Source organism: Thunnus thynnus, chromosome 1 (assembly GCF_963924715.1).
Source record: "Thunnus thynnus chromosome 1, fThuThy2.1, whole genome shotgun sequence".
Lineage (NCBI taxonomy): Eukaryota > Metazoa > Chordata > Actinopteri > Scombriformes > Scombridae > Thunnus > Thunnus thynnus.
This window is the reverse complement of record NC_089517.1, coordinates 18919765-18936264: the sequence shown is the minus strand read 5'-3', so window position 1 is coordinate 18936264 and position 16500 is coordinate 18919765. Positions and strand designations below refer to the sequence as shown.

The 16500-nt window shown below is 38.6% G+C and overlaps 1 protein-coding gene across 3 annotated transcripts; it reads right to left on the bottom strand.

Moving 5' to 3' along the window:
• Positions 1-983: 983 nt before the first annotated feature.
• swap70a (switching B cell complex subunit SWAP70a) lies at positions 984-16421 on the bottom strand. Of its 3 annotated transcripts, none has more exons than XM_067588616.1 (12): positions 13931-14150; positions 9607-9747; positions 8083-8256; positions 7666-7893; positions 7148-7294; positions 6803-6911; positions 6509-6690; positions 5128-5235; positions 4380-4546; positions 3100-3298; positions 2280-2376; positions 989-1890 (listed from the first exon to the last, which is right to left on the bottom strand). In XM_067588616.1, exons 2-12 carry the CDS (start codon positions 9718-9720, stop codon positions 1772-1774), a joined length of 1644 nt encoding a protein of 547 aa, XP_067444717.1. In that variant the 5' UTR covers positions 9721-9747; positions 13931-14150; the 3' UTR covers positions 989-1771. The 3 variants fall into 3 exon arrangements, with proteins under 3 accessions (XP_067444722.1, XP_067444717.1, XP_067444712.1); XM_067588611.1 differs by lacking the exon at positions 13931-14150 and adding an exon at positions 14245-16421 and having other exon boundaries at positions 990-1890; XM_067588621.1 differs by lacking the exons at positions 6803-6911; positions 13931-14150 and adding an exon at positions 14245-16421 and having other exon boundaries at positions 984-1890; positions 6509-6670.
• Positions 16422-16500: the final 79 nt, after the last annotated feature.

Below are 16500 nucleotides of genomic sequence, written 5' to 3'. Positions count from 1 at the left end.
AAACTTTTTTCTCTACCGAAACCTCAACTCAGAGCATCTGTCGATACCATGTACCAGTCTGACACCAGTGCCACCACCTGCCTTTTTCACAAATTTAACATCTGTGTACCTCACTGTGTGGAAGTCGGTGGAATCATTTTGCTTGTAAGGTATCATGAGACCATGGATCACTGTAGCACTATTAACAGCGTGCTGTGACTGATTGAATATAACTGATAGCAGAAACAATGAACTTTGTAATACCATAGCTGATAACCGATCTGTTTAAGCAGATCAGTATTGGTGCTGATAGCGATCAAATTGAAGTTAAGAAGGTAACTGCAATGCTTTTATCCTGCTGAAAGGATGTATGGTGATATTCTATATTTATATTGAAAAGACTAAAAACAACACTGATCGTACAAGTATGGTTTGTGTGGCCAAAGCCTGATAAAGTTCATTACTCTGTGCCACAGACCTCAATCTGTTTGACTAACTACAGTGCCCAGCTGTTTTAGGAAATGATTTAGCCTTTTTAAAAATGGGTCACAAACCAGTTTCAGTTTGTTTTTTTTGTTTTTTTTTAAGATTTCTATCTTCAGTTGGAATGAATGAATTCGGGGCTGAGTGCCAGACAGGGTAGGGGAGGGTAAGAATGCGTTCAGAGATTGCCACATTTGTTGGTTTGGTCTTTTCATGGGATGTGTTGACAATATGAAAAATACAGAATCAGACCAGCTTTATCTTTTAACAGTAAAAACAAAAGGACCATGCAACATCTGGACAATGTGGCTCCTTTTTCGAGAATATCTTGCAGCATCCTGGTAGCCAGATGGTTAAGACTGGGCATCTTTGTTGCATGTCATATCTCTCTCTCCCTTGTTTCCTTCAAAAAAACCCAAAAGGAACACCGAGCACTAGTGTGTACACTCAGCATCCACAGCTCAAGATACACTGAGGCTCTTAAAACATCTCAAATGTCTATGCACGTCTTTCTCACAGCTTCCACATGAGCCTGTAGCACCTGCACAGTGGCTCCCATTGCGCCTCAGTTCATAATGAACTGAGGATCCTGTTCATGTGGTGACACCTAGTGGACACTCTTTGTCCTGATTGGGAGGTAGACGAGTCAAACTGAAACTCCATAACAGAAAGAAAAGGTGACACTTGTTGCCATCTTCTAAGACACATTTAGGTGTCTTTATTTGGAAACAGCCTCCTAAAGCTATAAAATGTACATATTTATGAAAAGGAAATCCACTTTCATGAAGAATAGTTGGTATTTTACTATTTTTTATCATGTTAGTTATGACTGACAAACAGCCTTCACTCAACTCTAGCTAACAAAAGTTTTTTATCAGGAAATGAAGCCAGTGTATTAATTGTTATAATTAGCAGGATATCAGTTTTTTTCCCTAGTTTACATCACAGCAGGTTCATGTCAAAACACAAATATGCAAAACAACTGCAAAGTTATGAAATTAAATATAGTCAGCACATGAGAGCTAAGAAAGGATGAAATTACCGACTGCAAGACAAAACAAAAACTGAATAAGAACATGAATGAAGATGAAAAAGATAAGATGCAGTTAATCCAAGATGTACATGTAAAGGCAAAATGTGACTAATGAAATCTGTAACATAGTTTTGTTTTTTTGCAGCTATCGTGTGGCTCAATAAATTCATGTTATAAAACCCTCTCAGACCTGGAATGTGAAAACATTGGCTCAACAGTTAATTATGGTCAGAGTCTTCCTCATCAGTGTGTGGTCCATGGAAACATGATGAGCGTTCACTGAGCCTGAGCCCCCTGGTTTTTACTCTCCTGCCAGCATTTCTTTCTCATCTCCAGCTCGGCGTCAGTAAATGAAGCTGGACCCCAGTTAGTGATCCTCTGAGGTCCTTTATGGCCTAAAAAGACCATTAGAGAGAGAGAGAGAGAGAGGGGGGAGGGATGCCTTTAAACAAGACAAATTACTGATTCAAACATGTCAAGAAAGAAGAACATTGTTGGGTGTGGAACAACAATAATTTAGACTTAAAACTCTCAGCTTTGTCACGTACTTGGGCTATAAATTACTCTGACGCAGAATAAAGCACTGGGGGTGGCCTGTGTTAGCGCCTAGTTGGCTAAAAGTAACATTACGGTTACATAATATTTAAAAAACCCATCTGTCATGACCTTGAATATAAAAATCTCTGCGGTTAAATATCGGTCAGTTAAATACCTGTAACTACAAGACTGTTCATATATGAGTAAATAATGAGCAACCACTAATGAGCAGCTATCAATCCCTCACCTGGCTGGATGAGACGCACTAGCCCCTCATGTTTGGCCACCTTGTCTTTCCAAGTCTTAGTCTTGTTAGCTGCTCGCTCAAGTTTCCTCGACACCTCCTAGATATGAAGAAGAAAGAGAAAGAAGCATTCAGACCATATGAACTCTGGACAGATGTCAGCACAGTGCAGACAGGCAGATAAATGGCTGTGAGGACATTTTGAGACAGTTGAAACTATTCTTCTGTACTTCTGCTCCAAACTGTTTTGATTCAATCAAACTGGACAAATTTTATGGATCTTGAGCATCTATGTTTTCAGTGTTTGTATTATTTTCTGTAGTGTTGACCTGAGGGCAAGACCGATTATCCTTAGAGAAAATAAAGATACTGAATTTACTTAATTCTCCACATTACTGAGGTTAATGTTTTATTTTGTGCCAGTCACTGTCGTCTACCCTCTCATCCCTCCACATGTCATTCATCCAAATAGTTATTCTGACTAGGGCTAGGTACTGAATCTCAAAACTTTTTGGGCACTGACTGAAATATTTTGTGCTGAAAGTTGACAGTTCAGATTCAAAATCTTGTTTACTTATTCTTTGATCAGATACATCTGATAAATAAAACAAAAATAAACATTTAACCAGTTATACTGTCATTTACTTAGGCAAAGTTCTTGTGTGCATATCGTCTTCAGACATGTGCTTTTATTCCTAAATACTGTATCATTTGGTATCAATACCAAAACTCTGATGCTTTCTAACTCTGGTACTGGGTCCCATTGTTCCTCATTATTGACTGTAGGTCTTGTAGCGTATTCTGTTGTACACTTTGGCCTGACCTCGTACTGCTCCAGCGCTCCCTTCCGTTCGTTCTCCAGTGTCTCCAGCTGCTTCATGGCTGCCTGCAGGTCTCTCTCCTTGGCCAGCTGCTCCTCCACCAGCTCCTGCTTCTCAGCCTGAGTCTGAGACAGCGCCCTCTGCTGCTGCAGGTGGATCTGCTCCAGCTCTGTCCTTTTCATTGCCTCCTCCTCCAGCAGCCTGCGAGGAAACGCACAGCAAGCATGCTTAAAATGTATTTCAACTGTCTTACAGCGGTCTACTTAGTTTCTGCTCAATGTGGAGGGAAAAAAGGAGCTGAAGCCAGAACATACTGGGAGTGTTTGTTTCGAATGTCACCCACACTAATACAGCAAGCCGATTCAAAATATACACAGAGAAACAGTGAGTGTATTTCACCTGTTATCAACCCTACAGCTGAATTAAACCAGCTGGTGAAAAACAATGACTGGACCACTGTGATAACTATGCTTATTGATTGTCAGTGCCAATGATTTTCTGAGATTGTGTATTTGTAGTATTATTGTACTGGAATGCAATGTATTGTTAGTTGTCATTAAATTAGATTTTTGTTTTTTGACTTGTGTATTTAAAAAGCAATTTGCAGTACAATCACTGTGATTTAGCCATTTATTGTTTTATTAATTGGTTTTATTTTTGAGGGCATTTTGTACTTTTTTAGAGAGGTGACAGCAGGAAATGAGAGATGAGGAATGACAGGGAACAAGGTCCCTTGCCAGACTTGAACCAGGGACGCTGCGATCACATGGTCAGCATCTCAAACATCTCGGCCACCAGGATGCTCGTTCTCATCACTTTCTATCGTCAGATGCATTTTCTTGAGCTATGCTTATCACAACAAAATCCAGTTTAATGTTAAGAGCAGTCTTCTTGTAGTAAAATCGACAACTTATGGAAGTGTGTGTGCAAAAAATTATAAATCTGGGGAGAATCAGTTTAAACTGCTCTGCTCCTTTAAACTATTTGGCTACTTTCAAGGTGAAAATGAAGAAAAACAAAATGGTGATTGTATATCATGAGGTGCAGCAAATAATTACATCGAATATTTAATTATTTAGGTAAACAATACAATACAATCCAATACAACATCACCACAAACTACAGCCGAAACATGACTATGTAGTATTAACAGATAATTGTTTGAAAAAGTTTGAGGCAGCTATTGAACTGGTTTGCATTATATCATACAAGTTCATGTAATTGTATCCTGCTGTATCCACACACTGTCCTGCGTGTGTATGTATGTGTGTGTGTGTCAGACCTGGCCTGCAGCTTGCGCATGGCCTCTTCATCCTGCTTGGCCTGCCTCTCGTCCTCTAAGGCCTCCTCCAGCCGGTGGTACATGTCCTCCAGCTCCCGGACGCGCTGCAGGTACTGCTCCAGTTCACTGGACTTCTGAGCCACCTGCTCCTCCATCTGCTGACGCACCTGAGCGAGTCCACACACACACACACACATGAAAACACATACATAATTACATGCACACACATAATGTAGATAATCAGTGTTGCATATTCTTACACATTAAGTGAGGACAAATCTATATAACAACTGCAAATCTTCGACGTTTGACACATTTACTGTGTACTGAGTGTCATCTACGTCCTCCTCCATGTTGCTACAATGACGCAATCTCACCAAAGGAAAGAATAAAGTTATTATTATTTTACAAAGACATTTATCTGTGTAATCACTGTATTAACATGATGACTAATGAGAGTTGTTGCATCTGACGCTCACAAAAGATGAGTCAGCATCATGGGATATTACATTTAAATTATTTTTAGCTTGTGTTTCCTGGAAGGACGGAGCCACAGACGGGTGATGGTGACTTCATCAGAAAATATGCAGTATACAGAAAGGTAGCTTTAGTTCACCAGACTTACCGATTTTCTTTCTGAACCTTTGACGAGACCATGTGTCACCACATATGCAGTGTTTCACTTATCAACCCTAACACCGGGACAAACGAGTAGTGTTGTGAGAGGCAGACTGAGACTGCAAGTTACCATTTTCTCTCTCTCCAGGTCCAATCTGTAGCGATCCTGCAAGTCTAACTGAGTCTTCTTCTTCCTGTCTTCCTCTATCGCTGCTTTAGCCGCGGCCTCTTCCATTTTCTGTGAAGCACAAAAGAGGAAAGGGCTGTTACTCCTCTGCATCACTGAGAAACTTTGATTTATTTTAGAATCTGTGGTGATTTTGGAGGAGCACATATTTCAAGGCCAAATAAATGGATTTGCAATACTTTTCTTTTATGTATTTTGTGCTTAATTACTCCAGATTGTATCAAACAGAATGCAAATATTCAAAAATGATGTGCAGATTAGACACAAAGTTAAGAAAGGGTGACCTTCCATATTAATCAGTAAAAAGATGCAAAAGCTTTTACATTACAACATTTAAAAAAGGCCATCTGGCAGAGCAAAAAGAGAAGTGAGAAGCCATCAATAATGAGCTGCAGCTCTGAAACTACTGACTTCATACGCCTTGGTTTTCAGTACACACAGGTGTCCCTGACTGATATATGATGTCGTTTGCATGCAGGTTTTGCTTCCCTTTTCAGTATCAGTGTTGTGCTGTATTGTCCGTGGATGTGTATTTTAATTAGTTTGGCATTAAGTTTATTTTGAACCAGAATATGTGACAATAAAGGGAAGCAGATGAAAACTCTTATTTTTATACAAACTCACACTCATTAGGTCATCAGTAAGATACATCAAAGTTTTGCCACATGTTCCCTCTTAAGGCTCTTCTTTAACATCCCAAAGAAGACAAGCAATGCCGAAAAGAGTGAAAACTGCTCATGAAATTAAGATGCATGTTTCATCATCTCGATCCAAGATTTCCATAATTACACAGACCTACTGTAGTTTCATATTTGTGACAACAATAATTCACATATCTGTGTACATATTTGTTTGATACTTGATATTAGCAGCCCTGCAATAAGTACTATATTTATAGCTCATTACTGTATGCTCAGTTTTTGCTAAGAGGAGGACTTGATTCAACTCTATAATGATTTTTGAGGCTGTGGTTTCTTTTTTTGTTGCATTGATTTGCATTGTAACATATTTACAAGAAATCTTCATAGAAAATAAACCACTGATTGGCCCAAAGGAGGCACCACACCCTTTGTGAACATCAAAATGTTTTCTCTATGCTTGTTTTTGAATTTGAGTAATTTTAAGGAACGACTGAGAAAAATGGTAATCAGGCAGATATAGAAGGAAGGAGCCTCTGCACTAGAAATAGCAACGTCTGTTAGGTTCCGTGACTAGAGAGTGGATTCCTTTTAAAAGACATTTGGGTTGTGCGATTGGTTACTGGAACTATGTCAGAAATCCTCCTTCTGAATGTCAGTTTTTATGTTTGGGGACAAAAGAGTACCTTCCTCATATCCTCCAGCTGCCTCTGTTTGTTCTCATTGGCCACCTGGAGCTGCTTCATCTTCTCCGCCAGGTCCCCCTCCTCCGTGTGCTGTCTCTGCCGGAGCTCCCTGCGCCTCAGCCGGGCCTCACGGTGAGGAGAGGGCAGCCCCAACCTCAGCAGCTGGATGCAATTTTGAATAGCTGCCATGAGACAGAGAAAGAGGGGAATCAGCCGACCTCCACAACAAGAGACGATGATGACAAAACTGTTTATGATGAGGTGGTTATAGATCAGTGGAAAATGACTAACTACCTTGAATCCATTCCTGCTTCTTCTTTTTATCTGACGCGCTGATCTCAAAGCTTTTGTCAGTGCACTTGATAATAAACAGGCATTTCTTTCCTTCTTTATCTGGCAAAGACTGCAGGTGAGAATAACAAGTCATGGCACTTGTGGCTCAGGTTTCTATACAGACAAAAGTGTGGATTTATAAAAATTCAAAGTGTTTCTGCTGTGTGATAATTATAAATTAAACAATAAAATTTGGAGGGCCATGAAAATGACTGAACCAATAAAAACTAACAGTATTGCCAGTATATTATATCCAGGTGACAACACATACTAACATAAATAAAACTTCACTATTTCAGTGTTTACCTCCACACAACAGTTTCGGTCCAGCATGATAACTCCTTTCTTCTCCACAAGATCCTCACACACGTAGTACGACAGTGATGTGGGTTGAAGCACAAACCAGCGCTCGGTCCAGTTCTTCCTCATATGGCCCTTTTTCATCACGTAGCCCTTCAACAGGATTAAACCATACAAGCACAAAATGCTTCTGATTCAGAGGATAACTGTGTGTGTTTTTCAAAGCAACTGATAAATAATACATCATTCATATTACACCATATTATGGTGTTTACAACATGCCACAATATGCCAACTGATATCAACATATGTGAGGTAGCATGTACAAATGTTTTCATATTCAAAGACAGTGTTTTAATGTGATCGTTGCACATAGTATATTGCATTTACATGCAGCAACTAGTGAAAGAGATGATTAAATATGCACTGTACGGGCCCGTCTGTGGATTAAGTGTCATGTATTGTTCTTGAGTTATTAAATTATTTTGTCTACACACACACACGCACCATGACATCAGTCTAACCTGCTTGAGCACATCCAGTATGAGTTCCTGGAAGACCTCATTGATGCCCATGGACAGGGTCTGGCGGTTCATGCCCTTGCTGAAGTAACCCATCCCCACCAGTTCAATCAGCTCCCAGGCAGTCAGGCGGTCCTTCTTCGTGTTCAGCTGGAGCTTGTAATCTGTAAACTTCTCCTCACTCCATCCACTCCCCATGGCCTCTATCAGCTTTTGCAGAAAGTACTCGATCTAAGGAGATGGACAAGATAGGAGCTTACAACCATATATGGTGGAGGTGATGGTTAAATACTTTTCTGTGTTAGATTTTTTACTGCATATTCTAGATCTGCATATTCTGCTCTGAGACAGGCAATGGGACAGATGTGACTGCCTCTATATGTGCAGTGTGATGTGTGAACAGCTCAAGCTCTTTCTCACCTCTTCAGTGATGATGACTAGTGGGTACGTGTCCTCTGACAGAAAGTTGAAAATGCACCACACTTTGAAACAATCATTGTCTAAGATGAGTAGATTTTTAGTGCAGATTTTCATCTTGTAACACAGTGTCCAGCACATCTTGTTGAACTCCAGTACATCAAAATCCTCTCGTACCTGTGATTGAACACAAAGCATTCAGTCAGAGTCAAAGTCAAACTGGTCAGCACCAATGCGGGCAGCGTGTTTACAAATGCTAAGCAGGGGACTAGTGTTTGTCTCCTTTCAAAACCTCGAGTCTTCAGGATGTGAGGTACAAACCTGATGTAGTTAAATGCCTAATTTTTATTCAAGTCAGAGCCTACAAGAGAGAGGCAAGAAAACAGCTTCCGAGTACAAACAAGGAAACTCAAGCAGTTTACTAATTCACATCGGAGTTAGTTTTATAACTCTTCAACAGATGTGTTTGCAGTGTATTACAATGCCACTCACTAAGCTACAGGGCAACAAATATCTATCAGAGAGCATATTCCTCCCTTTAGTGAAGAGTGTCCAAGGATGCAGCCCACTTTATCTACAAATTCCAATAACATTTGTTACACTATCAATGAATAAATAATAGAGAGTGTTACACTGAGTATAACAGAGAAGTGGCTGTAACCACTTCTTCTCCCACGGCGCAAAACAGATCATAATTAGTCATACTAGTCTGTGTCATACAGTTTCACAGAAAGGAAATTTGGATATTTTCTATTTTTACTGTCTGTGAAATTGTATAGCTGGTTGTTTGCCTGAGTACGTCTGAGTCTAAAAAAGGACCTGTGAGACTCGTTCATAGCAAACATTTAAACAACATTTAATATTTAAGCAGTTGGTTTCAGTTTCATTAGCAGTAGCAATGTTAGCTTACATGCAGCCTTTTATCAAACATTGTTTATCTACTTTATCTAAAATGCAATTTTTGGAGGATTATTTTCAGGTACTTTTTATTACAGCTGTTCTGTGATTTGCTGTTTGTTCATCAGTTAGGTGCAAACCAAAAGTTAGCAATTATACTAGGTTTGCTGTGTGAGGCTAATGTGTTGCTAATACAACATACTAAGCAACTGTAACTGTTAACACTACTGTTTACTGTCAGGCTCACTTTTATGTTTTTTACTCTTTACTTTTACTCTTGTGGACTACATAGGCATAATAACATGCACGTTTCTATGAGGACTTATTGATGATTACTGGTGATACTTTGTTTCTTCCTGGCATGATGACCAATGTAACTAATTTGAAATCCTTGTGTCCTTGTTATTTCCTCCAAAAACCTCAAAGGCCAACTGATGTCATCAACCTATATTGAAAGAGTGCATAACTGTGCACCAACACATATAGTGAGGGCAGTAGAAACATAGAAAGTTTTATAAAAATTTTACATAAAAAGATACCCAGCTCTTGTTTCCACTTGGGAAAATTATAGTATTTTGACAGGAGTTAACACCTATTCTCTAACAACTCTGTCATCTTCTTGGTGCCCACCTTGTCAAGAATAAACTTGTTGAGGTAGGGCATGTAGCCCTGGTTGGACAGAGGTCCTTTATCATCATCTTTGAAATGCTCTTCAAGGGCCACAGGGTCATGAGGGATCTTCATCACGGTGCACAGGCTGTGAGACAGCACCTAAAGATCCACAGGTAAGTGAATTAGATAGTACATGTATAATACATGAGTACTGCAGGTGAAGAAACAGATAATAATTCATTCACATTAATTAGTACTTGCATACCCTGCATAATGAACATAAAGGGTAAGTCAAGATCAAGCTCAAGACCTGCTGCATGGTTTGTTGGTTGTGTTACCACATATGCAAAAACCCACTGCTGACATTTATAAGCATTACTGACCAAGCGTTGCTTCAGCTCTTAAAGCTGAACTTTCATTCCTTGAACTGAACCTTCTCCCTACTGGTTGGTTGTGCAGGGACAACAATGGGAGGGTTACACCCAAAAGGTGGGTAATACAAGTGTCTCACATATGAAAATGTGTAATTTTGACTAAACAGCACTGTAGCTTCACATCAACAAGAACCATGGTTTAATTCCAATAAACTCCACTTGCAAATGTTTTCCTCTGACGGTCCAGAGACAGTGGTGGTACATGTAGCTTTAAACTCGCCGTCACAGGGATAAGGATAAAGACCATAAATAAATCTCCAAAAATAGGGATTTTTAGAGTTTTTCCTGGCCACTCTGCAGTGTTGAGAGAGCATATGTGTGACATGAAAAACCCTGCAGGGTCCCTGAAGTCAGACTGTGTCTTTATCAGGCTGGGCACATAGACATCAAACCCAGCAGGCAAACAAACTGAGGCCCAGAATGTCATACAGCAAAACACCACCTCTCTCTAGCCTTTCCCTCAGCAAAAAGGGCTTGTAGCAAGGTTTCCTATGACTTCAGCTACAGTTAAAGTGGATACAACATGCTTACATTTTCTCCCTTTTTTAGAAACCCTGTATGAGTATTACTACACAAGGAAAACATGAATAAGCAGCAAAATCTGTGAAAAAATGGAGGATAAACATGAGAATCTGACAAGAGTAACAGCATATTGGCATCTGTACAGCAAAATAAACAGTATGTAGTGATGGTAGAAATCCCCTGTGTGACTTTGAGTAAAAGTAACAGTAACTAACTGACTAACTAACCAACTAGTAACATTATTACTTTAAGCAGTATTTTAATGTTGAATTAAAGTTGTACTACTTATATAATGTTGCGTAGGCTAATTTATAACACCAGTTAGACTATATCATCCTTTATCATGAAATATTTTGTATGTAAAAACTCAATCTGCAGAATAATTATAGGCTAACTATAGCTGCCAAATGAATGCAGTGGTAAAAGGTCTGATATTTTCTCTTCAATCATACCTAGCATTAAAGGATGGGTTCACAATTTTTCGAGTCTGTCTTAACAGTCAGGTGCCCAAATGAACATTAAAATAGGTTTTCTTGCCATATTCATTCCTCCTGTTCATGATGCACTTCAAATGTAAGTGATAAAGGCCAAAATCCACAAGCCTCCTTCTGCACAAACGGAAACACAGTGCGAGGAAACACAATGAGGGAATTTGATGCTAAAATGTGTAAATGTGGCAGATATCCACTTGATATCACTAACTCACACTGCTGAAGCCTCATATAAGCGTCACATAAACTGTTAAATGCATTTATATACAAAATGACTGTGTGTGCACACTGTGGATTTTAGCCCCCTTCACTTACATTGAAAGCGTATTTGAAGGGAATCTTTTAATATCCAGTATGAACAGGAGGAATGATTACAGCAAGGAAAACCTCTTTCAGTATTTATATGGACACCTGACTGTTGTTTTAAGACAGACTTGAAAAATAGTGAACCTTCCCTTTAACGTTATAGGCTAAGTAACGTTACCAAATGCTAGGTTAAAGTACATGTAATGCCACCTCAAAATTAAACATAGGCAAGGATGTGCACAAGGCTGCAGCCCATTTGCCCTCTTTGGCTAAGCTGCCCTTCTAGAGGAAAAAAAAAAGTTTTATTTTTGCTGTTGTGGCTGCATAAATACGACTAGTCCATAATTGCTAAAGTTAGACCGACCAAATTAAATCACCATATCATCCAAACTCCATAGTTACAACCATTACATTAAGTGTGCTTCCTGTAGAGATAGGGGGATCTGATGGTTTTGACTGATGAATCATGCTAGATTAGATATTGTTTACAGTCAATATGAAGCTACATGTCATGTGCGAACCAGACCAACCAAATGTCCATGTTAGCATTTTTCTAGCTTGTGACATGAGCTGCTAGCTATGTTCTTGAACATGCTTCATTCAGGTTGCAATGAATTTTCAAGAAACAAGCAGATGTAGCTGATAGAAGTCACTTTTTTTTCGTTAACTTGTAATGTTGAAATTGATTAACATGTAATGCATGTTTTTTTTAATGTAATGTAATAACATTGGGTGCTTACAGTAGGCTACAATGCCTTCCAAAAGGAGTAGACAACAGATAGAGTAAGAACTGAGGGAGGCGGCTAAGAGGAGCACAACTTTGCAGATCTGGATTCAGACTACCAACTATTTTCAGTGGAAAGTAGCTAAACTGACTGTAACTAGCTATATCATTAGCTATGTTTTCAAGCAGTTCCTCAATGTGCATCTAAATCTATGAGATGGTCTTAGTGGAGATCTATGTCTGGTTTTAGTGGAGAGTGCAAAGTCAAGCGGTGGTTGGAAAACTTTCGTTGCCAACTCTCCAAAGCACCATGCAACATTCGTGGAGACACAAAAAGCCATCAGTCCAAGTGAGCGCATCCTTGAGTGACAGAGGCTCTCAAAAACTTGATGGAGCTGCAGGGAAAATGTCTTGAAGACAGTCAGAAAGGTCCTCCCTACTGCCAGGATGTTGCATTTCTAGATCTGAACAGCACCACTGCTGTTCGGTCCACCGCAACATTTTTGGTGTCCGTGATGTTTACTCATTAGTACTCTGCTTTGCTTTGTGTTTTGAATAAGAGCCAGATTGAAGTAACAGAAACATGGCGTTTATTAGTCAGCTCTGTTATCATTTGTAAACTCTTACAATGATTTATTTTACACACACGAACTTGATGTAGCCTATATTTTGATCAAATAGCAATATGTTCCTGAAGGATAACTTCTTGGCTGCTGTAGTTATTCTTGTAAAATTCTGAGTTATGCTCTTGTTCATATAGAAGAACCAGATGTTTTTTATAAGGTCGATTTCAGTTGTAAAACTTTGAGGAGGATGTGCAGTCATTTAAAATATGAAATGTTCATAGTTGTGTGGGTTGGAGTTATAGAGTTTTCAGACTGGAATACTTGGAGATGGTAAGAAAGCACACAAAAAACCTCTCATAATTTGTCATACACAAGTCATATACTAGGCCTTGTTGTAATGGCCTTGCTATTGTTGGAGCTAATGTGTTCATATCCTGAAACTTCAATAGATGCCTGAAGTTCTTTTTCTCTAAATTGCATTTATGTCTGTAAAGTATCTCTGTGACAACAACGCTTTGTTAAAGCACTATAGAAATAAAATGGAATTGGATTGAAAAGAATGACAGCATATTGTCTGGCACTGATTTTATATTATTGTCTCCGGAAAATTCATAGACAGAAATGTTGATTATTGTAATCCTGTCATTCTGTGGTATTCATTCATGGAGATATAAGTGCGATCAAATATTTGGTTTTGGATGATACAATGAGGCATGTTACATTTAAAATGACTCGAATTTGCAAAATCTACTTGTAAATTTTTATTTAACATTATGTATACAATATCAACTCATAATCATCTGAGTTCAAAGAGTTTATTTTTGAAGTTTCAATGTTTTGGTTTTCACTTTTTTGGTTTCAAAACCATTTCCTCAAAGTTTGAATGCTTTATATAGCTTCTGCTTTCTATAACAAGAAATTAAATGAAGGACCATTATGCAATGTTGAAATGGTGTGATCACATACAGGTAGCCTACAAGTCTTTTACAATTAAATTGATAGATGGCAGCGCTAAGCTCAAGACGCAAAATCAAATTGCTGCTTCAAATAGTAAGAAGCTATATCTGCAGTAATGTGTGCAAAGATATAATATCTGCAATGATATGTTAAGTTAATTTAAAACAATTTACAAAGTATTTTGATTTATTGTTAGTTAAATGACCATATTTTACACCATTTACTGTGTGTGTGGGGGAGCAGGGGGGCTCCTTTCAGGTTAGAGCAACAACTCCTCAAAATGTTTTTGCACGTCTCTGAACGTGGGTAACTTATATATAGTATTTGAGTAAATGTACTTACTTTCCACCACTGACACGAAAATACACAGTAGTATCCAATTTAGTCGCCTGTTTATTTCATCAAATGAGGTTACAGACAAAATGTCTCTTTTGAAGCTAACGTTACCGGTGTCCAGAAAGCTGACATCAACCGACGTGATGGACATAGACGTTAACTTATTCCATAGTGAACGTTGGAACGTCAACCGTTACATCGACTAACGTAACGACAGGTGGAAGAGAACCGTTATAAACGTTGGTAAAGTAAACTGTTACTTCTCAGCGTCTGTGCGTCCTTCAACTTGTAAACGTCAAGAAAACAGAAGTGATACACACCTTTAACTGAGACTTGGAAACTTTTCCACGTTGGTCCACGTCCAGGGCCGTGAATGCGTGCCATATGGATTTCAGAAGCTCCTCACGAAGCCACATTTTGTCCCGTAGTAGTATCAAAGGAGATGGTAGTTGGTGTCGGTTGTTTTCTTAACTGTCCGCCTCTCAAACACTGTGCGATGTTGGTGGTGCAGTAAAGGGAAGTGTGAAAATAGCGCCACATAATGCTTGATGGTGTGCTAACCATTTTCATCATTAGCAACTTGCCCCCACATGTAAATGTGGATGTTTTTTTTTTTGTCTCAAACCCTCAAGTAACAAAAGGATTATCTGCCAGTGGTGGAAGGTAACCAAGTACTTTATAATTCATTTTGGGGTACTTGTACTTTAACTACTAACTTACTTGTGTACGTCCATGTTATGCTATTTTATACTTCCACTCCACTACATTTCAGAAAGAAATATTGTACTTTCTACTCCTCAACATTTATTTGACAGCTTTAGTTAGTTTTCAGATGAAGATTTGACACAATGGATTATGTAACAAGCTTTTAAAATACAACACATTGTTAAAGATGAAACCAGTGGTTTCCAACCTTTTTGGCTTTTTACATCTTGCAAAAAGCAGTGTGTAGTCGGGGTCACATTTCAGATGTCTATGAGCTATTAACAGCTCCACCAAATAGTGATTTTTCCCTCTAAACTCCTCACATGGTTTCATTTCAATAAATGTTCAAATGATCCAATATTTCACCAAGAATCAAAGATTAGAGAAAAAGTCCAAAAATTGAAAACAGATTTGTGTATCAGAAATTAGTTTTTTCTTCTTTCCTCTCCCATTAATCATCTCACGACCCCTCAGATTTATCTGGTGACCCTTAGGGCTCAACCCCTAGGTTGGGAACCACTGGACTAAACTAGCCAAGTGTATATAAAGTAGTTGAAACCAGCTCCACCTCCAGCAGCTACAACAGTAACATGCTGCTTACACACTGATGCTTCAGTTTTATTAATCTAATGATGTCATCAGTTATTGCAGAACAAGTAAATTTACTTTAATACTTTAAATACATTTTGCTGCTAATACTTCTGTAGTTAAGATTTTTCATGCAGGACTTTTACTTGGAGTAATGGAGTATTTTTACATTGCTGTACTGGTACTTTTACTTAAAGGATATGAGTACTTCTTTCACCACTATCAGCATAGCCAAATATGATGAAAAGGAAACTGGTTTTCTTTGGCTGGACTGGCCCTTTAAAAGTCCCTCAGACTATTTCCAAGGTAAAACGTGAGTCTTCAGCTGACCTAAGGCAAGTATTGTGTACATGGCCAGACTAACCTCCCTTTCTCGATTTAATGTGTAGTTTTTTCCTATGATCAACGTTAATACCAACTGCCCACAGATCTGCTGGGTGGTAACCTGATGAAACAATTTGGAAACCACCTTCAGGCCCTTTATCATGCATGTTGATTTGTGCTTACATGTAGTGGTGTACATTCTCAAACAAATTTTCAATTAAATTAGCACAAACCAGGTGACAGTAAGTCTGGAGCTGTCAGGGCCCTAGGGCAGGTGTTGGTAATAGTATTGATTATGGGCGTAACCAAACCAGGGCTACAATTAACCATTATTTTCATTATCAATCTGTTGATTATTCTCTCAATTAATTGTTAAGACTATAAAATGTAAAAAAAGAAAAAAGTGAAATAATAGCATTCACAATTTCTCTGAGGCCACAGTGATGTCTTCAAATTACTTGTTTTGTCTAACAGTCATTTATGAAAAGGAAAAACAGCAAATCTTCACGTGTGAGAAGCTGGAAACATCAAATACTTGGCATTTTCTTCTTGAAAAGTAACAACTATATACGATTATCAAAACAGACGATTCATTTTCTGACGATCAACTAATTGATTAATCGTCGCAGCTCTAAACCAAATTGCCATTTACTGCAGTGTAGTTGTATTGTTTGTGGTGTCAAGTACCAATTATGTGTTCTTGCTGGTTCTTGGACAACACTGGGTTTTTGTCTCAGACAAATTGAAAATGTTGTGGACAAAATAATCAGGGATTATAATGGGAATACAGATTTGTTTCAGAGATGCAGAGTTGGTGGGACAGAACTTTTAGCCAGGCAGCTGTGTACAAACAGCATTCAATAAAAATCAAAAACACCATCGCTGTCATTCTGTAATCATGGGAGAGTAACTCTGCAAGTGAAGCATACATATTAACAAAATATTTCTAAATTCATACA